This window comes from Falco biarmicus, chromosome 3 (assembly GCF_023638135.1).
Source record: "Falco biarmicus isolate bFalBia1 chromosome 3, bFalBia1.pri, whole genome shotgun sequence".
In the NCBI taxonomy this organism is placed as follows: Eukaryota; Metazoa; Chordata; class Aves; order Falconiformes; family Falconidae; genus Falco; species Falco biarmicus.
In genome coordinates, this window is record NC_079290.1 from 108456196 (window position 1) to 108483361 (window position 27166).

At 48.2% G+C, this 27166-nt stretch overlaps 1 protein-coding gene across 6 annotated transcripts in view; it reads left to right on the forward strand.

The window, feature by feature from the left end:
- ACAP3 (ArfGAP with coiled-coil, ankyrin repeat and PH domains 3) overlaps window positions 1-27166 on the forward strand; it is a 96748-nt gene that overhangs the window by 29280 nt on the left and 40302 nt on the right. For all 6 annotated transcript variants that reach the window (XM_056333491.1, XM_056333494.1, XM_056333496.1 and 3 more), the window contains exons 2-4: window positions 12022-12079; window positions 15817-15936; window positions 16449-16502. In XM_056333491.1, the coding sequence (XP_056189466.1) occupies window positions 12022-12079; window positions 15817-15936; window positions 16449-16502 (232 nt within the window). The remainder of the gene's footprint in view (window positions 1-12021; window positions 12080-15816; window positions 15937-16448; window positions 16503-27166) is intronic.

Sequence of the window (27166 nt, forward strand, 5' to 3'; positions counted from 1 at the left end):
CAGCTTTGTGAAAGCAGCTCCATTTTACAGACGGGGAAGCCAAGGCAGGGAGCGATTATGAGGTATTTTTGATGACATGACTGAGTCATTGCCGGAGGTAAGGATACAACCCTGGCTCCCAGGCTCCTGCTCCAAGTCCCTGAACATCACTCTCTCCAGCCTAGTTAGACCCACCCTTGGACTACGGTATTCTGTGGCGTTAACTCCAGCTGCACCAGGACTTCTCTACTGAGCTGCAAGCACAGCAGTGATATACACACCAAAGAACCAGATAAACATTTACTTTTTCTGTTAGAGAGAGTGCTGCAGCCAGCAGGGACTGTGGGAACTCCCCCCACCCCTACACACAAACAGAAGGCAGGGAGCTTGCAGGGGGGGATAAAAGGGGATAAATAACAAGGAGACAAGGGAACAAGCTGTGTTACCCAAGAATCTGAAGGAAGCCAATGAACCTGCTCAGAAGCTTGGTGTGGATGGGTGCGAGCAGGTAGCAGCAGGCTCAGGGGCTGATGGAGGGGCGCTTGCCCTGATGTCACTTTCTCCTGATCCAGACCACTATCAGTAAAAGTAGGAACCCTCATAAGGACAAGAAAGATGGGATTTCATCCTCCTGGTGCTAAATGCAGAGTTTTGCCATTGATCCACAGAAAGAGAAATGAAACTCGCACTTTGAGAACTTGTTACTCTGGAATACAATTTAAGCATTACTGGAGTCATTGGTCTTCTACGCAACTGAGTTTTAATTTAGTTTGTCCTGATCTTGCTGTTGATGAAAGAACAATGGATACTAAGGCCCAAGGGATTCAACATCTGGCTGAACTGTTTCCACTCTGGAAGGAAAGAGGGACCAGTGGGAGACAACTGAGGACAGTGTTGTTCATGTGCTGTGACTAATTTGTGCATCTCAGACTTAAGACTATGAAGGCAGCTTGTTTCAGCAAACTTAAACCCAGGCAACAATTGAAAAGTAATACATTGGATTTGACTTTCCTCAGAGTTTTCAATTATCCAGGCCAATCTTTTTTTTGTGTGTGTGTGTGTGTGTTTCCCCCACCATGTGGAGAGCCAGGTGTTCTGAAGAGAATGAATGGAGGTGTGGAAGAGCAAAGGCTAAGGATCGGCAGATTGGTGGAAATGTGATGGGCAAGCGTGGTTTGATTAGAAATTGCTGTGCAACAGAGCTTGAGAGAAGTGGTGGCGGCTGATTTTTCAAGGGACAGCGTGGCAGGGCTGTGCCTGCCCCACATGGGTAGCTGGGGTGAAGGGCTGGTTGGGAGAGGTAATAGAGAAGCACCAAAGGAGAAGCAGATGGCAGCAGCACTTACTACCCCGAACATCAGCCAGGGAGCCACTAAAGCCTCAGGTGCAACTTAATCCCAATTTAACACTTTTTAGCTCTAGGCATCCCACTACTGTGTGTAACGGGGGGAGGGCAGTGGTGTTTGCCTGGTGGGCATGGCAGGGACGGATTAGTGCTGGGTGTATTAAGAGCCACACTTAGCTGACAGAGCAACAGGATTTAGTGGGCTGGGGATGGGAAGGTTTCCTATAGATGGAATCTGGTTTCCACGTATTTTTCCCGACTCCTGGTTGGTTTCACACCCTGCCATCCCTCTTCCCAGTTCTAGGATGACTCTTCCAACCGGAGTCCACCTGAAGACAGGGACCAGAATTCATGGGGATTTTGTGCTTATTTGCTTCTGGAAGTTCGGCAAGACGAGTGCCCTTTTTCTGTGCCTCAGTTTTCCCACCTAAGTTACACAACTTGTGGAGCATGTGAGCATAGGAGGCTCCGTTAAAGTCTTCAGAGAGCTGGTGGTTTCAGAAGTGGCTGGCATTAATGGAGGGAGTATATGTCCTCATCCAGGGTAGCTCTTCAGTCCCATCCCAGATCCCTGTGGGAGATGCTCCTGTGGGTTGTTGAGCCTGGCAGAACCAGCACCAGCAAAGGGATTAAAATCTCCAGTATGTTGTGTGTGTGTGTCTGAAATGGCAGTTTGCTGGCGTGGCTGCTCCGCTGCCTTGTGTGTGAGAACTACACGCTTGCTGCGGCTGTAGCCTTGAGAAAGCATCTCACCTAGTCTCTCTTTGCTCTCCAGCCGAGATGGGATGCTGAGCTGGTTTTAATGACACTCTCCAGTTTGATTATTCCTTAGAATTTACGGTTTCCAGCACTATCCTGTATGCTCTGCTCATTACCCTCAGAAACCTTTGGCTATGCTTAAGTGTCTCCTAACTGGTCCCATGCTATTTCCATGAGCAAATGCAAAAAGCCATGGAAATCAAGCTCTCATTCTGAACGGGAAGCCATCGCAGTTGCAGGATCTGGTTGTCATGGATATTGTCACCATGGAGCTGTTGCCATGGTGCTGTCTGCTCGCATTGACAGAGATGCAAAGTATACCTATTCTTTTGAAGAAAGGAGGAAAAACAGTGGATATTAGAGAGCACAGAAGCTTTCAGATAGATATTTAGGGACGTTAGTAACTGCTTTAAGAGTCTTGTTGAGGCTGTCTGTGTAAGGTTCCTTATTTTTCTCTTTTTTATATTAAGTAACAGCCCACAAAAGGAAATGAAACTAATGCACTTGCTGCAGGGTCACCCACAGCATATTTCACCGTGCAATGAAAGCAGCGCTCTTCTCTCTTGCAAAAAAATTCCAAAGAGTGACCAGTAGTCAGTAGTAGTCAGTGCTTGGCTGTTACTTCATCTCAGTTTAAACCTCCAGAAGTCCAGTATCTTGCAGAAGATGAGGATGTGGAGGCAGAACTTAAAATCCCATCTTCCCCTGCAGGCCTCTTTCCTTGAAGGAACACACTCACCTCCTTTTAATTTCTAGAGAAAGTCTGTGCTCCTTTGGAAGGCAGTTTGGCAGCTGTTAGTGACCTTGTCAGGCTGCTGATGGTTCTGGAAGAAGGAGTTGAATGAGAAACAACTTGTGTCTATGCCAAACATCCTTGGCTAGTTAGGGGCAGAGCGAATCTCAGCAAGGCGGATGCTGTTTTCACTCCATTTCAAATCGAACACAGTCAGATTTAATAAATAATAACTCTGCTTTGCACACCTACAGCGCCTCACTCTCTGAACATTTTGCAACTACTATTTATGAAATCCTCCAAACACTCCTTTGAGGGAGGGGAGGATTAATTTTTCTCAGTCTTTTAATAGTGATAGTGGGGCAGAGAGACTGTGGGAAGTGGCCTCCGTGTGTGCGGTGGCCATCAGGAATAGGATCCAGGAATTCCTGTTTCCTATCTGGAGCTCTGGAAAGCGCGGGTTTCATTCTGTCCCACGGCGTTAAACTAAAGGAGACCCTGAACATCTCTCTAGTGACATAGTAGGGCCCTTAGGAGCCTGATTTGGAGCTATATTAAACAGAGGTCTGAATGCTCCAGGTGGCTAAATAACATTGTCTTTGATCTCAATATGCCAGTGGCTCACTTCCAAAAACATTAGGCTCATGAGGCAGCCCTTTGCCTGGCCACAGAAGATGTTTCTGTGGAGGAATTGTCATTGTAAGGCATGGATTAGCTCTTTTATTGGTTTAAAAGTTGTTTGGTTTTTTGGGGTTTTTTTTGTTGTTGCTGCTGGCAAGGCAGGTTTTCTGCACATGCGCCTGCAGTTATTCGTGGTGCGAGGTGGGTTTCTAGGAATTCATCAGCCCACTCGGCGTGTTGTTCAGGTGGGGCGCCAGGTAAACCCGCTGCTTTGAATGCGGTGCTCCCGTTCCGTGTATGACTCATCCCAGGCAAGAGGGATTTGAAACTGCGGGAGCCTGCGTGCATCCCAGCCAGCAGCTGGAACAGCTGGCCTGCAGGTGGGGGTCTGTTCAGAGTTCAAGGGCTACACCTTCTCCTTCTCTCCAACTGGGGGAGGGTTTCATGCAGGGCGATACAGACAGCTTGTAAGGGAGCGGTAACACGATGTAGCAGTTAGATCACATATGTAAGAGTCGCAAATCAGCCCAAGTTAGAATTGGCACCGATGGAGTTAGAGGGAGGGAAGCAGGCGCTCCAGAAACATTCCTGCTCCTGCTGAGCTAAAGGGATATCTCCACGATGGCTGCAATGGGAATTGGCTTGGACCCCACGTTGTCCTGCTGATATCACTTGGAGCAGGATCAGCTCATGCACTGCAAAACTGTGTGGCCCCAAAGAGATGTACCCTTCGGAGGGCCCTTTGGAAAGCAAAAGCCTCCGAGGTGCTTTTTACATGCTTGACTGTAAAAATGCAGCTTTTTTGTAGACGGTGAATGCAACAGCCTTTGTATGTAAATGTCCTCTAGGCCAAACGAGCCCTTTACTTGACCAGTTTAACAACCTGTAATCTGGTGACTGCATGCAGAAAATAGCCCTGTGATTTTCTGAACTTCAATACTGAAAAAAAAGATCTTAGTCTTTGTATTCTCGTGCCTCAGTTTCCTTGCCAGAAAAGTGAGGGAAACCAAATGCACTTCCCAAGGAAAAAGAAGGGCATGTTTAATTAAGTCAGCTTTCTGAGTTGCTTTGACAGCTGCAAGTATAAGTAGTTGCTATTATAGCAGCTAATAATTTGGAATTACATTTTATGTTCTTTTGGTTCTCCTCTTCATAGAGTTGCCAGAGGTAACCAAGCATTTTGAGGTCATTTTCTTACTTTTTAATACCTAGTCTGGTGTTGGATTTCTGCTTTACTTGCCTTCCTGTAGGACGTGTGTGTGTGTGTGTGTCAAAGGCACTCAGTGAACAAAAAATTTCAAGAAAATCATGACCATTATTCCACCATGAAGGAAAAGAAATGTAAAAAATGCAGACAGGCCTCTCTGAGAAATGTCTGTTGATCACTTCATGCCCAAGCTGGTTAGTAACGTGATATTGTTTAATGCTAAGGTTTATTAATCGAATACGTGACTGTCACCTGGGGATCCCCCGGAGTTTGCCAAACATGGATTAATCACTGAATACTTGCAATGTCAATGCAAAGCAATGTTTATCAGTGAGCAATGAGGAAGTCAAGGCTAAGAGCTGACTTCGATGGCAGCTAATAGCAACTTTCCTAGGCCTGCTCATGGCTCCACTCACAAACCATCTCTTGTAAGACTGTTACTCAGCAGTCAGAAGCAAATGGTGACTAATGATAATCTACCTTAAAAAAGGGCTTTATGGCTGACCTGTCACAGTGCCCCTCAGTCAGCTTGAGTCAGCTTGTCATTTCCCCTCCGGTTTTGTCCGTCCTCTTCTACCAGTTCTGTCCCTCTAACTGCGCTCCAAGCACAGCTTATAAAATGCAGTTCTAGGCAGCCACACAATTACACCCAGCCTCAGCTTGTAGTGATGCTGACAACTCGATTTCTGCATCGGTTTGCCAGTGGGACTTTCTTGCTTTGATCACTTTTTGGATGCAGGCGATTACTCTCCCGGTGCTTGGCTGGAACCATCTCATGAAGGTTAGTAGCACCATGCCACAAGAGGTGAAAGGCAGAGTTGTCCTGGCCACGGACCCTGTTCTCTGATAGCAGTATAGCTTATTATTCCTGTCCCCAGGGGGTAGAAAAATGCTTCTGGGAAGATTTTTTGTCACATAAAAATCATGCTTCTGCATGGCTTCTTTAAAGGACAAAGAAAAATTTGTGATGCAAAACCCTCTGGACTGTGGGGAATTACTGATTTCTCTGAGCAAGGAAACTCAAGCCTCACCTCTTTAGTTGGAGGGGCTCCGGTTTGCACTGAACGACTAGCAGATGAGGTCGTGGATTGTTTTCTCTCCCCTCATGACGGAAATAGCCCAAGGCCTGGAAAAGCATTAGCAGGAAGAGCACAGCATCAGGAAACACCAAGGGCACCCAGCCAGGACATGACTACACAGCCTTTAGCTGCCCAGCAATTGGGATATTACTTTTTTTGGGTGAAAGGATTCAATTCTCTGTTGTCAGAATCACTTGGTTTCTTAGCCAGATGCCTCCAACTGGGTGAGCATGTGAGCCCTAAGTGCCAAGCATCCCCGTGTACGCACTACAGCTGCTGCCTGCGCCTGGGGTTTTCTGTTTGTGTCAGAAGTCACAAGTGCTGTGGGCATGGCAAGCGTGTCGGTTCAGCAGGGATCGTATGTGCTACTTGCCATGCCTGCTCACCTCACTTCTGCATTCCTCCAGGATGGAGCAGTGGGATCGGCAGTGCTGAGGTGGCATTACTCATCCCTGTGGAGTTATTCCAGGTCCTCAGCTTGCTTGTATAACTGAAAGGGTTTTGTCTTATATCTATGACACACTGGTGGAACAGTGGGAGGATTTAAATTTAGGAATGAAATTGGCAGAGAATTTAGCCCTTGTGTTCTGTAGTAAGCAGTTGCACTGAAACCTGTTATTTCTCCAGAAAAACATGATCAGTGGACTCTGGAATGGCATCAGTGAGCAGGATAAGGACATTTTGAACGCCAAAACTCCTAAGGGATGGCCTCAGGCATGTTGTACCCTTGAGGGGTGGGAAATCAAGTATTAAAGAATTTGGTAATTCTTTACAGATCATAACGAAGTTAGCTGGTGTTCATACACATCACTCTGGGGAGGGACAGCCTGAGTCTGTGAGCAAAGGAGTCAGCACTTGTTACATCTAGATTTTGCTCCCTGGTTTCTCCCATGCCATGGCAGGCCCTGCAGTGGCATCGTTTGGTCAGGGACGAGGAGAAGGTAGGGAAGGGGGGGAGGAATTTGAACCGTTTCTCTTTTTGCACACTGCTGCTCTGCTCCAACCTTCTCCCAGCCCTTAGAGAACTTCTGTTGCTCTCTAAGAAGCAAAGGGCCAGAGCTGCAGAAAGAAAAACAACAAGACCAGGTGTGTGGGAAAAGGCACTGCAGGGTCGGGGCTAGGCGCTTGACTGAGGACTGATGTGCTTTTGTCTATCCCTTAGTTTATCCAAGATGAATGCATGGCTGCACTATGCCTGGTCACATCTCAGCCTCCTAAGTTCCTCTCCCCAAGGACTTCACTCAGCTCTAAAAGCACCATGTAACTGGAAAGGATGGATGAATGATCATCCTTGCTTCCTGTAATGAAGCTGGAACTCCACTACAGTCCTGGAACTGAATAGGTCCCTGAGATCACTGTCCTTGAAATCAAACGCTTGGAGCCTTTTATATCAAGTCTCTACACCAAAAATAAAGGTCAAATTTCATGCCATAGGCAATTGTATTCATACCTTAGTGGATACCAGACCCAAAATGTCTTCCTCCTCCACACAGAGTCCAAATATATCAACTCCTTTTCTTAAGTTATGATAAAAACGGGGAGTAAATTATAGGTGCTTTCTCCACCTTCTGGCAGGAAATATGCTGCTAGACGGCCTTGCTGGGCTGGCCTCTAGCTGATGTCTGCAGATTAAACAATGGCTGCTCTAGCTTTCCTGAAAAGAAAAGCATCCCCAGACATCCCAGCTCTCTCTTTTTTTTTTTAAGCTGGTTATTATGTCCAGCTATCAGAAGCATGAAGAAACCAAGTGGAAAAATTGAATCTGGCGATAAGAGTGCAGTGCATGAAGGCACACGACTTCCAAACCCAGAGAACAAAAATAGCTGCAAGAGAAAAAAATTGCCTCAAAGAAACTCTTTAATTATTCCAGTTCTTTCAAAAGCTTTGCCCCTGGCACAGCCAGGCTGCCATGTGTATAGGGCAGCCATATGTGTTGCAGTAAAGCTTGAGCACTGCGTTATTAGAGAGAAAGAAGCTGCTTTTTTGGCTGTGTTTTCAAAGAGCTGGTAGCAGATCGATGGTGGCCAGAGCCCAGGGCACAAGGGAGCCTTTACTTTCATAGCGAGTCACCAGGATTTCTGTTTTGATCTGGGATTTTGATGGGAGGGTGAAGGAGTTTAGATTCCTGCCTGGATTCTAGAGGCTGCTCCCAGAGGGCTGCTCGAGGAAGAGCTTGGAAGAAGTGTTGGAGGAAAGCAAAGAAAGGACAACCAGCACTTATTTTTCAGTCTGCTGGAGAAGGTTCCTGGGCTGTTGTTGCTGTGGCACAGAGGACTGAAATCTTCACGATGGCGTTTTCTGCCACTGCTACAGAAAGGCAAAGTCATTTAGCTGTGCTGACACTGCAGTAACCAGCCGCCTGGTCAATCTGTGTTTCAGGACACTGACAGAACATCCAGTATTCTAGAAGTCACCTGTTCCCTTCTGCGGTGCCTTAAGTTTTTACGTCTTCCTCCAACACTTGCAAGTTGACACTTTTGAAGCTTATGAGGAACACTGAGAATACTGCAAAGCTTTGAAATACTCTTGTGGGTGGTGTTTGTGCTGAAGATGGCCATACTGACACCTGAGTTTTCTCTAATTAGGGAGAAAATAGTTGTTTATATATATCTTTATCTGGAATTAAGTCAATAGCCACTTTATGAAACCTCCCTATTGGCTGGGATGTTGTTCAAAGGAATGCTGCAGCAGGACTGAAAAGTAAAGAAATTCCTATTTTCAAGCTGATGAAAAGACCACTGTTAAAAACACCTTCCAAAATAACCTTTTGTGAACTGTCAAAGGAGCTTTGCAATAAGATCTGTTCCTTTAGTTTCTCTTTGGGCAAGCCCCTTGCTGCCCAGTGGCATGGGTACCAGTTGTACACAGAACAAGCAGGAAGAAGGAAAGTGGGATGCCTGGTCAGGTGCGCACTGCAACACAGTAAGGAAATAGGGTACGACACGTCTGTTGTGCTCAGGCAGGGGTCCCTCATTCTCTAATGGCATCAATCTGTTGTCTGACCCTTCTGTTAGAGTTCGCAGCATCTCTTCTGGTCGTATGGCTTCCGTGAACAGACTGGATCTTTCTCTAGTAGGTTCTAGGGTAGTAGGACCTAAGCCACCACCTATCAGTACCATTGCAGCTTCACGTTATAGGAGTCCCTGAGTCAGGCCAGGGCTTGGAAAGACAGTAGTGGCAATGCTGGGGTTGGACATGGGTCTGTGTTAGTCCATAATGTCCTTACTGCGTTTCCTTCTTTTCCAAGTGCCTGTGGTGGGACAGAGAGCTATTTGCAGAAAGCAAAGGCTAGCATTACAGCATCATTCCAAGACAGAGCTTGTTCCTGAAAACGCAAAAGTGCAAAAAAAAAAAAAAGCACTATACTTGGTGTTTCTGCTGTTATTATAGAAAACTATACTTGCTTGTAAACCTGCAGCAACCGGTTCCCTTCCTTTGCATAAGGGAAACTGAGAGCCCTGCAACTGCAGCGAAGTTGGGACTCTGCACAGAAGTATTCCTTGCCGGGGAGTTGTCTCAGTGAATTCCTACACAAATACGACCTATACGTTAAGACTTGCTCCCACCATGGTGGCTGCAGATTTAGTCTCTAGCTATCTACAGTTTTAAGGAACTGCAGATGAAAAAGGTCAATTGGAACATGAAGATTTTCTTGCTGTCTTGCCTGCTCTGCCCTGGTTTCTTGCCAGCTTCCTTGCAGATACGGGAGGAGGCCAGGGATCAAGCACACTCCCGAGCAGCCACGCTGTATTACTGCAACTTCAGAGAGCCGAGGGCTTGCTCCCTGCAGAAGCAGAGTGCTCGGCTGCCCTCCTGTTTTGCTTGCTAGGGCTGGCTTGAGATGGAGAGTGTCGGTGAAATCTCTGTCTGAAGTTCCAGCCTCACCATCTTTTACGCCGGGTGTCCCGGCAAGGAGAAGGCTGTCTGGTTATTAAGGGCCTAGGGAGAAAGAAGTGATGTGTGGGGCAAGGGAAGGTGTAACAAATGTCCTTCATTTAAAGTGCTCAGCAGGCAGCCAGCTTTTTTATAAGTATTATTTGTCCTCGCATGGCGGGAAGTGGAGGAGCCAGTTGCAGGCAGTAGTTGTATTTTCTTGCGTACTGTATTTTTGGATGAAAGCAGATTCCAGGCTGTCTTCTGCCATATATAGTGGTGATGAATAACCTAGCCTGTTTCCTCTGGATTTGATGTTCTGCTTACGTTAAGATGTAGGGAGTATTGTTTGCTGAGATGACATCAAGAGTTCTTGGATGGAGGGAGGAGGGACACATCCTTTCCTCGCACAGCACTGGCAGGGTTTCGGTGCTGAAGAACATCGCAGCTCATTTAGTAACAGTAAACCTACCCCTTTTTCTTCTTCGGAGTCACGCATTATAAGAAACCAGATGAGGAAAGGGCAGCAGTGGAGTCACAAGTGGCCTTTAAGTGTCCAGCATCCCCCTTCTGCCCTCCCTGGCTGGGAGCAGCATGGTCAAACCACAGACTAGAAGGAATTTTTAATGGAAAGGGGCGTTGATGGAGGAGAGACTCCTCTGCTTGTAAATGATATCATCTGGGAGCAAGAGAGAAGTGGAAGGGGAAGACAGGAGTATCTGGAGGAAAGTTCCAGCTGTTCCATCATGGTTCTTGAATATGCAGCCAATTTAGATTCATCAAGACGAGACTCACGTTCTTTGAGGCCAGTGCTGTGTGAGGATAGACTCTCCTCCATGCTCCACCCAGATTACACAGGACTGTAGCAAACGTTGGTGGTCTCATAGCTTACAGATGGAGACTGCACTCACCTGTGTAAAATATTATGCCTGTTCCCGTTGAAGAATGCTTAGAATAGATGTTACTGAGTGCGCTGTGCTGCTTTGGTTATGTGTAGTCTTTGTAAGGTGCATACAAGTACCATGTTGTTGGCCTGAACCCTTCCTCAGCTTGGCAGAAATTTAGATTTAGACCCCAGCTTTGTGACCTGTTGGGCTTGCTTCTTAAATTTATCCTTCCTTCTCTTACAAACCTGTCCCTTAGCGAAGACAGTCACTATCTTCATCATTCCCTTATTCGCTGAAGACACCAAGAGCCTGAGCGGCACGGAGTTACTACGTATGGTAATGGTTCCTCCAGGACTTTTGCTGCTCCCTTTGGTTTGTGGGTGCCCTGTCCTTTTGCTGAGATAGCAGTATGGATTCACGGGGCTTTAAGTCACATCTCTCCCCTCCTATTCTTTCAGCTGGCACATGTTCAGTGCCGGATGTTTTTAAAGCCCGAGTGTAATATTTCAGGAACCAACATAAATTACAAGCCCACCAACTTAAGAAGCTCTTTGCAGTGACATTTGGATTGCATATCCTTGGTGCAGAAGGGTGGTGTGGGGCTTAGCACCTTTCCAGGTGTGTGGTTAAAGAAACGACCGTCCAAGTGTAGACATCATACAGCAGTGAGCAGCTCTGCAAGGGAATGCTCTCAGGTTTACAGGGCTTACTGTCGGACTTCAGCCTCCAAAAAGGCATTTCATACCACGTGCCTCAGCCCGGGAATGCCTCTTGGAAATGACTGATGTCACGTTAATATTTCATTTTGTGAGGGAGGCCCGGTGACCTTTGCAGCTGGATTCTAATAGCCTCTTACTGTCATATCTGTCCAGTGATGTGGAAGGAAAACAGATCAGATAATCGTGGAGCGGATTTATCCGTATGCAAGCAAAGACCCACATGTGTGAAAGGGATTTAAGGTGTTCAACCGCAAAAGGACCAAGATGTGTTTCTGCTTGAGTGATGGTTCCTAAGGTGAAAAAGACATAATTTGCCATGTGGCTGCACTTCAGGCACAGTTATAGCCTAGAAAATGTTTTTTGGTGGTACTGAAGTAAGCAATTTGTGTTGTTGATGGATGCAACTGGATAGCTAAGGTGTAACAGTGGTTATTTCTGTGTCAGTTGGCATTACTGCCAATTAACAACGTTGCCTGCAGAATCAGAACAAGGCCACTAAATGAGTTTGCTGCGTGTGGCTGCCACAGCACACCTGAATTTCCCCATGCCGCTGACAGAAGATAGCATAATATCTGTCTCTTTTCCCAGCCCTGTGGAATTTATTCCTGATGAGGTGCGATCCTTCTCCCGAGTCAGTCAGTCCTGAGTTTACATAGCAGCGGGGAACTCCAAAGTGGGAAGCGTGAATCCCTCCTCCTGTCCACCACCAGCACACATGCCTTAGTCCCTCTGATCTTCAGTCATCCGGGACCTCCTGGCTTCTCTCCCAGTCATCAAAAGCAATCAATCAATTATTTTTTTTCGCTGTTGTCGTTACAGGGCAACCATTGATGAAGTGGAAACAGATGTGGTGGAGATAGAGGCAAAGCTTGACAAGGTAAGGTGGGGCAGCTTGGTGCATTGGTTTGAAGAGGGGCTGATGAGTTCCTGCTTAGGAGTTTGGCCCCAGCAGTCTCCTCTAAAAAGTGAGCCCATCTCAGGCTGTCAGGAAACTGATGTGTCGGACACTGGGCTTGTCCGCAGGGCCACGTGTCCCTCTGCTGAAAGGGACCTGTCAGGGCTCCTTCGTGACTGCCAAAGGAGTCAGGACAAGAGGTCCAGGTGGGCTCCCAATGCTGGATGATGGCCTTCTTGTGCTGCCCCTGGAACTCAGGGGACTGACACTGCTTCTCCTGCTCTGGCAAGTTATTTCGGTGCTGTTTCCCCTCTCCACCATCTTGCTTGTGATATTAAGCTGTGTGGGGTCGGAGCCCTTACCAGTCCACACACCGCTGCGTCAGCTCAGGGGTGTAAGGAGACGTTGGCAGGTAAACAAGGGACCAGATTCAGACTGATGGTGGTGGTTGCTGTCTGATGTTCAGCCAGGCTGTGCACCACAGCTGCAATCTGACGCTGGAAGTTTCCTCTCAGGGACCAGTTTGGCCATTTTGCATTTATGCTGGCGATTCTTTACATCCAGTTGGTAGTTTGGGTCTAAGTCAGAGGCTTTATGTTGGAAGGCGGCTTTTCCACCCCCACTCCTGTTGATGTCTGAGCCACCAGCCAAGTTGTTTCTAAGCAAGAACAGTGTAAAATGAAGAAGAGGAGCCAGAAGAGCTGCTGGCTTTTTGTCTGCGAGATTTCCCAAAGCCAGCAAGGGATAAAACTCCTGCGTCTGATGTAGAAACGGGCTTTGTTGAAGTCACAAGCCCTAGGCAAAGCTGTGTCCTATAAAACCTATTTACTAATCAAGCTGCTTGAAATGGTGATCTGCACAAGCTAACTAGTCTCACTGGTGAAAGCTGCAGAGGGGTTTAGGTTATCTGTTTTCCTCTAAACTAAGGCTCTAAAGAAAAAGCGTGGGGAGAAACTCGCTCCGATTCTAGCACTGCTGCTGCCAGTGCCCCCTGTAGTTAGACAACTTGGTGTGAGGAACAATCCTGGAGCGAGGAGAGTAGGCTGGAAGTACAAGAGCTGTTCAGAGCTCTCAGCTTTTTATTGTTAGTGCTTTGTTGCAAATTGATTTGAGCTCCTTTGGGTGAGGACTGCATTTAAAACAATAGTCTCATGCAATTTTGGTCTTCCCCTGACAGCAGTTATGGGGTGATATTCTGGAAGTGCAGAGTGGGCCAACATTTCATTCTGTTTGCATACATCATTTTCCCTGCCTGTTGCAGACATGAGTGGTCATGCAAAATGCTGGCTCAGTTACTGTCAGCAACAGGCTTATCAGGCAAGTGAGGCTGGAGTTCAAATTAATTCTCTGAGGGTAACTTGGGACAAGGTTCGGTCACCCCCCTGAAAAATCAGCCTTGGATGGCGCAGCTCCCCTCCCGTGTCCAGGCTGGGTGGAAGCCCAGGGCAGCCTTTTCAGGGCTTGGTGTAAATGTCGTTCAGTAGTACCCAAATAACTGTCATGACTAGTTCTTAAAGAGCAGCAAGCTGGCGAGGACTGACTGTTTCTCTGCCTTTTTCTGTGCCGCTGAGCACCTAGCTGATAAACAGTTAACTTTTTCACACCTGTTTGAAATGGAGGTAAAGGGTGGTGTCAATGATTCATTCAAGGGAACAAGAGATTTGGGCTTGGTTCTGTTTCAGGGGGATTTCCTTCATTCTGCCCTGTGCTCCACCAGCAAAGTCATCATTGCTCCCCTTGGGAGTGTGCTTGTGCCGAATGGCCTTCAGCTACTACACAGCCTTGGCCACAAGTGTTTGCACAGAGGTATGCTAGAAACCGCCACGTTGCAGAATAGGCTGGATTTCCTTTCCAGAGGATCTGTCCAAATGCCTAGTGTACGTCTGGGCTCCAGATGTGACAGGAACTGCATCTGTTTGCTTTTCTTCTCTGGGCTTGGACGGGATAGCCTGCTAGCATCCAATGCTCTTCTGTCAAGTTACGTGGACAGGAGAGGATGAGAGTGTGAAAGAGTGAAGACTGTATATACTACATATACACAGATATACCACGTGTGATGATATTTATATTTGTATATTTGTATTACATATATATTTATACATTCAGATATACTCAGATATATTTTTACAAAACTGCAGATAGAGGCAAGCCAGCTTGTTCTGCAAAACATGCATATAGATTAGACCCCAAAGCCTTGTGGCTACATAAATAAATGAGCACCAAGGCCAAAACCAGCACATCATGCTTCAGTGGGGCTTTGGTATCGAGCCAGACTTGAGAGCTGCTCATTCCCAGCCTGTAGGTGAGGCTGGTTGATGGGGAAAAATTTCTAAAGCCATTTTTCATTAGTAAGATTAATATCCCTAAAAAGCTCTTGGATTTTGAGAATGGAAAACTTCAGATCCAAGTGTTGTTTGTTATCAGCAGCTGAAGTTTTCAACTTAGTTGAAAAGCCTAGAACAGTGATGATATAAACAAAAACCAACCAACCAAAATATTAAAATTTTTTACTCAGTGGCCAGCTGTTACTGTTGCAGATCCCTTGGGCCTTTGGTTTATGGATTTATCTTAAGTTGTTTAGTGTAACCTTTTACAAGGAGCTTTGGCTGAAAGGAGATAGGCTAATGGCCAGGAACTCTGGCTAAGCTAATGCTCCCATCTTTACAGCCAGTTCCAGGCATGCTAAGGCACTTTGCTGTGGCTAGGAAGTCTGGGAATGTTCCCTGCAGCTGTTAAATTATCAGAAGTGGATAAAGGCTGTCTGGAGATGTATGCCTCTGCTGCAGCAAACTAATTCCAAAATGAGGAAGCTGGCCCATTTTGCTGCAAGTTCCAGGTGACTTCAGTGTTAACTTCACTCTGAGAAGGCTGGGGGTGAGAATCGGAGCGTGTGTAGCTTGCTTAAAGTTGTTAACGTTTCTCCAAACAAAGCTCTTTCCAGGTCCATCAGAAAGACTGCGCTAAGTCACGTGCAGTCCAGAGAGACACACTGTGATCCCTTACAGTGTCTCAGCAAAGTTTCCCAGGGCTGCAGAATGGTGGGAATTGATTCATAGGTATCTAAATCCTGATGGTTTAACCTGCGTGTGAGGGAACATTGATTTTTTTTTCCCTGGCTGCATGCAGCAGGCACAGCTTAAACAGTCCTGGTCAGTTGGTTTAAGGAAAACACGATACAAAACCATCAGAGTGCTGAATGCTGGCTCCCTTCATTCCAAGGGAAGAGCAAAACAAGGCTCTACAAGTATACAGAACAGCCAGCTGGGTTCAGAGACTTGACAATCCCAAAGAGCAGTACGCTCCCAGCAGGGAGATTCTAGACAGCTTTTCACTTCCACCCAGCACCAAGGAGTCTTACCTCTCCCCAGTCAGTCTGTGTAATCAGGTTCCTTTTATTGCAGTCCTGATGCCTCAGGATAGAACGAGCAGTAGAAACCCACTGGAAAAAATGGGCTGCCCTGATTCATCTGTCCTCAGGGGACAGCCTGCAACTGTTGTTCTTAAGTGACAAGCGAAACCCTGACAGCATGACGTACCGGAGAAGTGGGATTTGCATCCCTGTTTCTGCCATGTGCAGGCAGGATTGCTAATGTAGCCACACCAGGAACACGAATGGCTCCGGTTCTAAAGGTCTTGGGCTGTGGGGTTGGTGCAGATTAAAACCTGCCTGGCTGCAGTTGGGTCTGATGTGGTCAGCTCACGCCTCTCTCCTTGCGCAGCTGGTAAAGCTATGCAGCGGGATGATAGAAGCAGGCAAAGCCTACATCACCACGAACAAGCACTTTGTCAGCGGAGTCCGGGACTTGTCACAGCAGTGCAAGAAGGATGAAATGATTTCGGTAAGTCATCCTGGGGGATGGAGCATGGGACACACTGAGGGCTGGGCAGTCTTAATCTTCCTGATACCGCGAATGGACCGTATGTCCAAGACCCTTGTACTGTTTAAGTAGCTGTTTAGTATGGAATTTTAATTTTGGAGGAATGTAGAGACCATCTGATACGCAATACTGAAAGGTCAGAGTGAGATTCATTGTTTGCAGGGAGAACTGGACTTTTAAGAAGCCACAGTGCTGGCAAGGTTGTTGGAATCTAGGTCAGTAAGCATGAGTTATTTAGGAAGCACGGGTAACCAGCCTACACAAGCGACAGCTGACATGTTGATTTCAGCACTAAACTGGAAAGGACAGGGAGCCTATGGCTTCACTGTCAGGCATTTCTGAAATGCCACCTTGCCAAATGGTGGAGTGGCTCCTCAGTGGCTTAAATGAGAATCTCTCTCAGCCGTTGAACCCCTGGGAATGAAGGGCAGCTGCTTCTATTCACTGCCAGTTCTCTTTACCTTTTTTTGCAGGAGTGCCTCGACAAATTTGGAGACAGCCTGCAGGAAATGATTAACTATCATATGGTAAGATGCCTCTTCCTCTTGTCTTTTTGTGTGCTGATGGCAACTTCTTTCTTGAAGCACTGATGAAAGGTCTCCGGTCTTTGGCTTACTTGCCACTGCACGAAGGTGGGGTCCGTGAATGGACTGTCTCTTGGGTTCCAGTCCCTGCACATCATGTAGCCAAGAGAGCAGCAAAGGGCTGCGGGTTATTGTTGCCTCTTGCAACAGTATTGAACTGTATGAGCTGTGAGTGTGTACTCACCATGATCAGCCCTGATGCATCATGTGTGCTAGGAAATCGGATTTCCACAGGCTTACAGAGGAGGTGCCACTCGGTGAAAGGGTGTGTACTGTTGCATGGGTGCCTTTTGGCTCATTTCAGAGCAGAGATGTACAAGAAGTATGTAGAAGGATGAGGTTAGAGACTTCTTCATCAGAGGAAGAGGAGAGCTCATGAAGGTCCCGCACTCCAGATGCCTTGTTCTTCTTTTCGGATAACGCAGGTTTTTGTAGGGAGGGCAGACAGGGTCCTGAGGCGCTCTGGCAACTCAGACCCTGGCTGTTAACAGCCTGCATGTGTAACCTTGTTGCTGCAGATGTGGAATACCTCTGAAGCTTGGCATTCAAATCTGTGATGTTCGGACACCAGCAAGGCTGTGAGTGAATCAAACTGGCCGGACTGCTGTGGTCAGTTGATGCTGGGAGAAGACTCAGTGAGTTGTGTGCAGCTCTGTGTTTAAGGCTAACACAGGACATATTAACAGTACAATGAGATGAAAGGAGGGAAATGCCCAGACAATGGCTATTCTGCTGAGCTGCCCGTGTCTCATTAACAGAGCCCAAGGGGTTAGAATCTGCCCTTTCTCCATCCCAAACATCCCAGCCATGGCATCTGTAAACCTCGTAGAAGAATAAGGTTCTTCGTGCTTGATGGCTCCATGCCAGACCCACAGTTTTAAGTCTGTAACTCAGTAGGAGCTTAAAGCACAAGTGCTTTGAAGTGAAGGAAGCTTCAGAGTGTCAGCACTGGACTGACCCACTTTTATACCATGAAGCCCCTGTCAAAGTACATTAGGCGCGATGCTTGCTTTTGGGACGCAAGTTAGCCACATGCAGCTGGAAAAGAGGCTGCATCAGGTCCATTTAATTATTTCATGAAGCAGATGGGACGACTGTTTCCTAGTAAAAAATGTCAGGGAAAAGAGGTATTGCACACACAGCTCTCCTAGGACTGTTAGTAGTTGGGAACAGACAGCTGTACAGCAATGTTGTTGGTGGGGAGAGAGTGAATGAAACAAGCGTGAGCAGCAGAGAAAAGGTGTGTTTGTTTCGAAGCAGAGAAAGTCAAACACTGATTGTCTGATGCTGCTCAAATTCCCTCAGCAATTGGAAGGTCTTTCTGCCAAGGAGCATATGAACCCTTGAGAAGCTACCCCTCCATACCAGGGCTCACATCACAGCTGCACTGATAGGGGCTGGGCTGAGGAGTGCGTGCAGCCCAGCCGTGAGGAAGCAGTCCCAGCCAGAAACCTCTAGATGCAGAATTCTGTCCGCAAGCTCTGCTGCGCCAGCTGTGCAGCTTCCCCTGGATCCCCGCTCCCTGCCAAAAGTGCCACTTCTGGGATTGCTCTTGCCTCAGCCAACTCATCATCAGCAGGACCCTTCCCAGAGCCGTCACATTCCCAGCTGATGTGGTCTAACCCTTCCCCTGCACCCCACCCCGGTCAGCAGGGCTGAGCTCCCCGCTACGTGTGACTCGGGGCTTCTCAAAGCATGTGCAAGGGGAGACAGTGCTTAAATCCTCCCTCCCCTCAGCCCTGGGAGAGCACCCTCCTCCCTTGGTGCACAGCAGCGTGAGTCCCTCTCCAGGAAAAGGCTTGGGAATGACTGCTGCATCCCGAGCCCGCTCCGGCGGCTGTTCATTTCGCTGAGTTATTTTTAGTGCCTTCTGCTGTCTCCTTTGTGTGTGCCTCTGCGTGTGCGTGTATGTGTATCTTGGCTCGTCGGTGTCTGAGGATCTCAGCTATGAAACAGTTGTCAGTGCTTACTCTAGGAATGCGGCCAGGACAGTATGTACAACTGGAACAAGTTAAAAAGAAGGGAAAATATCCCCAAAAGATCGGTTGGAAAAGCTTGTTCTATAGTTTTATTGCTAAAGTACGGGGCCCAGTGATGTCCTGATTCTAGTTCAGCAAAATCCAAGCATAAAACCTGCTTGAATGTAAATGAGCACACTGAGCTCCAGAGCATTCCCACCTTCCTTTTAATGCACAAGGAGGAAAAAGAATCACTCAACGCAACTTTAGAGGACAGATGACAAAAGAGAGAGTTGAGTTCAGAAGAGCTGGAATCAGTGTTCTCTGCCTTTTTTTTTTTTGCTCTTAACCACATGCATTTGGGCTAATGACTTACTCATGTCAAAGCATGCATAGAAGTTAGAAACCTCCATACCTTTATGGATCTGGACTATTGTACATTTATGTCTCAGCTTCCATATCTGCAAAAAGCATTTCAAGTGCATTCCTGTCTCTGAGGGGCTATTGGGAGGACACACAGCCTTAACGACTAACAGAAGCTCTGCTAATTCATTGCCAGGTAAATACCAGGATTGTCCAAAAGATGAATCAATACCCCAGGTAGTAGAATTTTTGCCCAAACTGTAGAAAGGGATGAAACCAAGGAAAGGTAGACAGGCAGAGGGAAAAGAGGACAGTTTTAATACTGTGAGATTAAAGGTGCTGGGATTCAAATTCTCTTCAGCCACACAAATTACACTGTTATAACTGGAAACACTGTCGGACTCCTGTCTGATAATGAAATTTCTAAGACATATTGAGAGAGAGCAGCACTGCTCCATGGGGAACAGCGTGGAGGATTTCAGCCACAGTCCACAGGCTGCTTCAGCTAATGGTGCAGGGAGCAATTCTGCAGTCCCTTCCCTGTTCAGATCTGTGCTTCTTGCTTTGGCTCGGGGAGAGAAAGGAAAGCAATGAAATTATAAAGCTGTGGGACCATTGCAGAACCAAGTGGAGCGGTGCAGAAAGTGCTCACACCTTAGGGGTGAGTTGCCACTTCGGAGGCTGGTGTCCCTCAGGAGTTCCTTTAGCCTGAGCAGTTTCTTGACCTTTTCCAGCCAGCAGAGAGAGGCAGTCCTGCCACCCCTCTTCCCTTCTCTCCATTTTTAACATTTTCCAGCACCCTTGTCATCCCTCCCTAGTGTGGCTCAGGGTCACACACACTGGGCTGCGTCCAGACTAGCCGGGTTTTTTAGCTTAGTTAAAGCCATTTCACGATGCAACCACACAAAGACAGGGAACTCTTGACTGCAGTGCTGGCTTGTGCCAGCTGAAAAGGTTCATGAAGCTGTGGTCCGAGGCTTCTCAGCTGTGCTCTGGAGGTGACTGCCTCTCCCCGTTAGGTATTGAAGAAGCTTGGGCTCCTGGCTGTGGCCGGTTGTGGTGACTGCTCAACCTGGCTTGCTTGGGCAGCTCTTTTACTGGGGATGGCTTTGTAGGGGAGACAAGAGAGGTCAGATGGCTCAAATGAACCAATGTAGGTAATTATGATTGAGTAAGAGGTCAAGGGACTAATGGCTCTAGCTGGTTGTGTGATTTGGCTAGTGAGCTGGAAAAGCACTGCCCTGGCAGCTCCAGAGGATGTATTTCCCTAACGTGCCAACTGCTTAGCTGGGATGCTGATTTTGCTTGCTGCCTAGGGAAAATGGCCTTCCAGTGTCTTGGGAAATTGGCTTCCTAGGATGTTCTGTTCAGAAGCGTATGCTTAGTGGCTTGAAAAAGAGCTTCCTACTGATGTTACAATGCTGACCTCTTGAGGCATCACTGCAGCTGCAGATGTTGACAGCAGCATCAGCAGAAAAGCCAAGGTCCTGCTGGCTGCCATGTCACCTCAGGATCAGATTCGAGGCAGGATGCTGTGCATGTATTCCTCTTGGTGACCGTACCGTGTCTCGATGAATATTGCATTCTGCTTCAGGGGGCTGTCATTCCTCTCTCCTAACAGTCATGGCAGTGTGTAGGTCCACAGAATTCCTGTACCCATCTTTTCTAACAGCAGTTCAGTGTCCTGACCTCAGTTGTACTGTTGCTACATTAGGTATCTAAGGGTTAAGGCATCCTAGACCTAAAATTTCAGTTTGTGCAGGGGGAAAATACCCGATGAGAAATGATTGTGACTCCTGCCTGTGTTCCAAAAGCAAAATGCCCCACTTTTCCTTATGGACTCTAGTCTTGCAGTTGTCAGTTGTGCTACGAATTTAAAAGCATCAGCTGTTACCTCTAATACTTGTAAAGGTACAGTGTTTAGGGTAATTGGCTCTTTACCAAACACACGCAGGGCAGAGGTGCAGGGTCTCAGAGGTATTTCGTACTCCCAGTACCACTGGACTCAGTGAAACAGAGGCACCTGGACAACTTTGCAGTGTTAGCTTGCACTTCCCAAGTGAAAATGAAATCTTACTCGTGAAAAATTCCTTGTACCTGAGATCCTGAGGAAGTAGGGGGTCATCTCCTCACTGTGTAAACACTGCAGTATGCCAGAGCACTTCCCTCCAATAAATGTTGTGGTCTGCCCCATTATTTGTATTGTTCTGTTCTGTCGTTCCCCTACCTGTGGCCAGGAGCCTGTGCCAAAAACCAGAATGGGCTGATATTCTGCAGAAACTTCTAAAAGAAACGCTGCAGCCTTTGCAGCACGGGGCCCATCTGAAGCATCTCATCAGGGGACCTTCCCTGCACTGGTTAGAGGCTGCAGGGTGGCAAGCCTTGTTGCAGTCTACTAGTCTGATTGTGCTGCAACAGGGAACAAGTTTCCAGCGACCTCTGAGCAGTGGGTGGCAGACAGGGATGCCTGAGCCTTGCACAGCTCACCAGAGTGAACCATTCCATTTCACAGGAGCCTGAGTGGCATGAACTGGAATTTTGCTCGCAGACCTGAAGTCTCCCCTGTGACCCCCCCTCCTCACTACATGCCACACTGGAGTAATAAATTTTGACTGTGGCTTGCCAAAGTACTCTTCTGTGCTGGAAACACTCCTTGCTTGTCTGCAGACAGATGCTGTGCTGGCAGCTCCAAAACCTGTGTGGTTTTTGCCTCCTTCCTTCCTCCTTATCACCCTCCCTAAAACAAGAAACAGATTGAAAGGTGTAGCAATCTGCCAGGCCGTCATATGTGAGAAAACCACCTTTCCTGCTTTTTACAGAATCTGATGAATGTAAGTGCAGGAGTGTAACAAGGTTTCCTCACAGATAAAGGAGTGTAAAGTTACCATCGGTTCTGGAGAGGTAGATGATAATTATGGGCTATTGGATTTATACTATAATGCTAGGCAGTGGTGTTTGGAATTACAGCAGTGCAAAAGCTCACATATTTTTTTAACCCCGTTGCCAAAGACTGTTAAACCCTAGACTTGAAGTGGATTTTATTCCTGCAAAATTCTGATTAGGTCAGAGTTCCCTGCCCTGCTTTTAGGTACAGTTTTTTCTAGTGCAGTCACGTACCTAATCAGCTCTTGTGAAGGCAGGGTAATCCTCTCCATGGACTTCTAAAGCCGAGACAACTGGATATGCTCCATGCCAGCTTCTTGGTGCTGACTAGCTGTCCAGATTGAGCGATGTACAACTTATAGATAGTTCAAAGCTGTCAGCACCCACTTCCAAGGGACAGCTTCCTCTCCAAGGAAGGAGAGACTGCAGGTTATACAAGAGTGGGAGGCAGTGAATATGGGGATGCAATAACCCCTGGCTCTGTCAAAGAATGGCGAACAGTTTTCCCACCAGCCTGTTGCCCTTGGAAAGAAACACCAGGATCTGCAGCACAGCCTTGTCACATTCACACATCAAGGCTTTTTCCCAAGCATGCAGTTCCCTCTGTGCGATCAGGAAGATAAGTGGAAGCATGCAAGTGGAAGTGCTGTTGTGACAGGGTTGCTCTGGCTCGAGCCCATTAAGTGCATCTTCAGCAGCACCCAGTACTTGCAGCTCAGGAGATGTAACATTAACATTGCCCTCATCAGCCCTACTCCAGGCAGTGCTGTGTTGAGCTTCCTTAAGTCTTAAGCTTTCCTGTCTGCCGTAAATCACTGTAGCTACGTCACAGGAATCCTCCAGCAGGAGCAGCAGCAGCTTGCAGGGGAGATGTAGCTATGCCGAGCGAGCCAGGAAGCGTTTCCTGCTGACAAGAAGAAAAACCACCCAAGCTGTGATGAGTCAGTGAGGCAGATGGCAGATGTGGTGGGTGGAGGGTAGTGGTGGAGTTCAGGGGGATGGAAGAAGGAAGCGAAAGTGGAGAGTGCTTCCACGCTGCCTAGTCTCCACAGGGCTGGGTGGACCACCTGCATTTTCTGACAGAGCTTGGGAAGGGTCCAGGTGCATCAGGCTACCCCAGCAAGGGGCATCGTTTGTGGATGCAGAACTACCATCTGGCAGGGGAGGTGCTTTCTGTCATCCCGTGGCTTCACGAGTTTTGCCGTTGTGTCCTAGTGCAATGACATTAGAGTGGTCTAAAAGACTTAAGGGAGCTGCTGCCCTTGCGGTTTGATACCGGTCCAGCTCAGTGCTGCATTCTGCGTTTCAGGAAGACTAGGTTTTTGTCAGTTCCCAGAATATCTGCTCTCCAGTTAGGGGCGACAATCCGCTTCAGTAATATGTAAGGGGCGGGAACAAATGTCCTTTAATCTAAGCACAAACTGGAGCTCTTGAGCTTTTTGTGCGACTCGGCATCAGCTTGGTTCCCAAGTTAGGATGTGCTGACATCCAATGTGTAGTAGAAGTAGTGTTGTCAGCTTGTTTTCCAGATCCTCAAGTGAGCTGTATTACAAAGGCATCACGGGTGGAATGCCATTCGTGGGTGCCATTTATCTGGCGGGCCATTCCTCAAGAGATGTAGGACCAAATCATATAGCCAGGCAGGAATAAAAGTCATTTAAGCATCTCCTGCCAAACAAAGGATGCTTGAATTCTGGCTGGCCCTCCTGCGCCTTAGGTTATTATAATCAGGTAGGAGCTGCAGTGAAAGAGAAATAAACTGTAGGAATATGAAAGCAGGGAAAAATGTACAGTGTGCTGTCAGTGTTGCGTTTTATTTTGTTACTTGAGCAGCTGAAGCGGTGTTTCCGTGCTCTTTCCAAAGCTCTGCCAGGCACACCCTAACAGCAGCTTGCTTAGACATGCCGTAGGACAAGTAAGCACCCAGGTCTCGGAGAAACCCCTTTGCCACCCTGCAGCAGGACAGGGCGCTGGGGAGGGGAGGAGGAGAGGCCAGGGCAGGCTGCCAAAGGCACTGCCGTCCCACCAGTGACGGAATGGGTGGTCTCTGGGGAGCAGGGTGTCTGACGGGGGGTCACGCGGAGATTGTGGGTTTGTTACGGGGTCACTTCTGATCCCCAGCAGATGCAGAGGGAGAGCTGACAGGGCAGCCTGTACCTGAGCAAGCAGTACTTGGGTGGACAGCCTGTACCTGTACCTGTACCTGTACCTGTACCTGTACCTGTACCTGTACCTGTACCTGTACCTGGGCAGGCAGCCTGTGCCTGTACCTGCACCTGTACCTGGGCAGGCAGCCTGTACCTGTACATGTACCTGTACATGTACCTGTTCCTGGGCAGGCAGCCTGTACCTGTACCTGTACTTGTACCTGCACCTGTACCTGGGCAGGCAGCCTGTGCCTGTACCTGTACCTGCACCTGTACTTGTTCCTGCAGCTGTACCTGGGCAGGCAGCCCGTACCTGTGCCTGCACCTGCACCTGCACCTGTACCTGTACCTGGGCAGGCAGCCTGTACCTGTACCTGTACCTGTACCTGTACCTGTGTACCTGGGCAGGTGGCCCTGCCAGCCTGGCTGTAGCTGCCTCGTCTCGCAGCCACACTCTGTGGGAGACTGCTGATGGGACAGCATTCCCAAGACTGGCTAAGAGGATCAGACTCTGATTCCCAGACCACCAACCAACCAATGCTCATTGAAATGCAACACAAACCAGTCCCCCAGACTGTTCCAGGGGACGTCGATGAGAACGGGGCCTCCAGACTGGCCATGAGGGAGGTAAGTGTGGAGCAGTGACTCACCCAGCTCCTGACCGCTGTGGCCGGGGTGGTGAATCGAGGAGCTGGGGAAGGGAGAGCTGCCCTTGGCCATGTGTCAGGCAGCTGCATGGAAGCTCCACACCCTGCGTCTCGTCATCTGGGGCCAGCTGCTGCAGGAGAAGGGCTGACTCCCTTTGTGATCTTGAGCTCATCTTGGGCTATGGCTCTCTAGTAGACCTTAACAGCCTGCACCAGCTTCACTGCCGCCTCCACCCATACCCTCCAGCCCCCGGCACTCCGTTGGAGCTCTGCCTGAGGCCTTCAGCCTTGGTTTGAGCTGTGCTGTAGGAGCACAGGTCTCCAGCTCAGCCATACCCAACCATGCACCGTGGTGATCCCGACTTAGAAACTGATTTTTCCAGCATGATGCTGGACCTGCCTTGTTAGGGATCTGCCTGGCAATCTCTGGGCCTGACCCTGATACGTGGACTGACGTCCCAGCCTGGCCTTGGACGTGATTCATCACCACAGACTTCACTGATGATCTTGGTGGAATATGGCCACCGTCTCTGAACCTGCCCTTCTTTTTTGGTGGGGTGGAACCTCAGCTCGTGAAGCCCCTGCCCTGCGTTATTCCTCTTCGGCTCCTGGTCCAACGGCCTCTGCTGCTCCCTGACGAATTCCCACCACAGATGCACCTTTAATCTCTACTCAAGCACTGCTCCCATGAGCAGCTGTGGTGTCCTACTTCTGAGCTCCATGCGTGTAAGTGCTGAGAGCAGCAGTTCACAGCCAGGCAATTTCACTTCTTTTTTAGCTTCTACTTTGCTTTGCAGCCTGGTGGGTTCTCTACTCTTCTCTTGTAAGTGCTGGAGGGGGTCATGTGGGAGTGCTGCAGCAGTGGCATCCCTTTGGATCTCTGATGTATCTTGGGCTTGCAGTTCAAGGAATAACATCCTGGGCCGCTGAACTTGCTTTATTTCGTAGGGAAATTCCTAAGCCCCCTGTCAAAGGTGGGTTTGGGTTGATGCAGCTGCCTCGGAAGCCCATGCTGGGAAAGTGAAATACAGGATCTAGCCTTTTGCTGCTGTTGGGTGAGAGCTGCGTTAACTCCCTTCTATCACGCTGACCCTCCTCAGGCCAGATGTGGGTGAGTCATAGGCAGGACTTCCCATGTCTTGGTGCAAGCTAAGGGCGAGGGTGGGGTGATATTTGGTCTGGAAAATCTTAAAATGAATTATTTGTTCCAAGTATGTCTGGGAAAGGAGGAAAAGCCAAGGGATGAGTTTTTATTTGAAACTCTACCTCTTAAAGCTTTATTTATTTTGCGTTGAAAATTGAATGGAGGACACACTTGAAAATATTCCCCTGGTGATCTTGCCTGGCAAAATTAATGAAAAAGTAATAAAAATAATGCTGGTATCATAGGATGCTTCTCAGGGAAAAGCATTTTCATTACCGATATCCTCTCAAAACCACTTGGCATTCCCTGCCCCAGGCTTGCACTATATAAATCAGCTCAGGCTGGAAGGAAGGGCACCATCAGAGTGCTGTGGGGCTCAATGCATGGATAACCAGAGCAGGGGAGAGGAGTATGGATAGAGCCGGAGACGGAGATATACATATATATGCATATATATATATATATATGGCCTGTTTTCCTCATTTGTGCAGGTTCCTGTTCTGATACAGATACTTTCACATTAAAATTCCACATGGAAAGGTCCTTGTACCACAGGCATAGGAATACTGCTCATGATCACCGCGAGATCACCCTCTCAGCAAACAGCTTCAGTAAGGAGCAGTTTTATGAGCTCTGGTTTTTAGACCTGGACTGGATCCTTAGTTAATTCTTCCTAGGCAGCCGGAGAACAAGCCCATGCTTTGCCAAGCATCGCACGGATGCCTGGCAGCACTGTGCTGGGAGAGTGCCTCCCTGCTAGAGGCAGAGACCTTCTGTAGATGCTTCACTTGCCCTGTTCAAAGCATCTGATTTTTTTTTTCCAGCTAGGCACTGGTGAGCAGAGCCTTTCTTGCTTCCACAAAAGAGCGAGGGCAGTATCCTACTTCCAGGATGATCTGCCTGGTCTGGTACCTTTCTCCGTTTTTCCTGTGGACCTGGGTGCTCAGCAGATTTTTGCTTGCTTCTTTCAGTGCAGTACTTGAAGGCACCAGCTAGGAGGTGGTTTTTCCAGGCAGGAATGGTAAGGTGGAGGTAGGTGCCCCACACTAGCACTGCCTGGTGTGGTATCTGCTTGTCATCACCCAACAGGGAGCAGCCTGCATTTCTGTGGAGCTCTTCAATCACACCGGTGCCTGTCCGTGTTGTAGCTTTGTGTAGCCCAGATTTGCTACTTACCAAGCTGAGGAAGCCCTGTTCCTGAGCTGTGTGGTTTGATTTTTATGTACCCTGCAATCCATTCTTCCCCAGAACGTCCCAGAGTACTTGTCTGCAGTGCTGAGTGTGACCTGATAGTGTCCCTTCCTTTCCCTGATCCTTAACAAATGGGTCACCCTGGCGGAAACCAGTAATGGAAACCTGCCAGGTGTAGGTGCAGGTGGGAAGCAGATGGCTTTCTTGCTGCTTGCCTATCCCCGCATGGTATCACGAGTGCAGGGAAACACTGTCCATGCCCAAACATCACTTG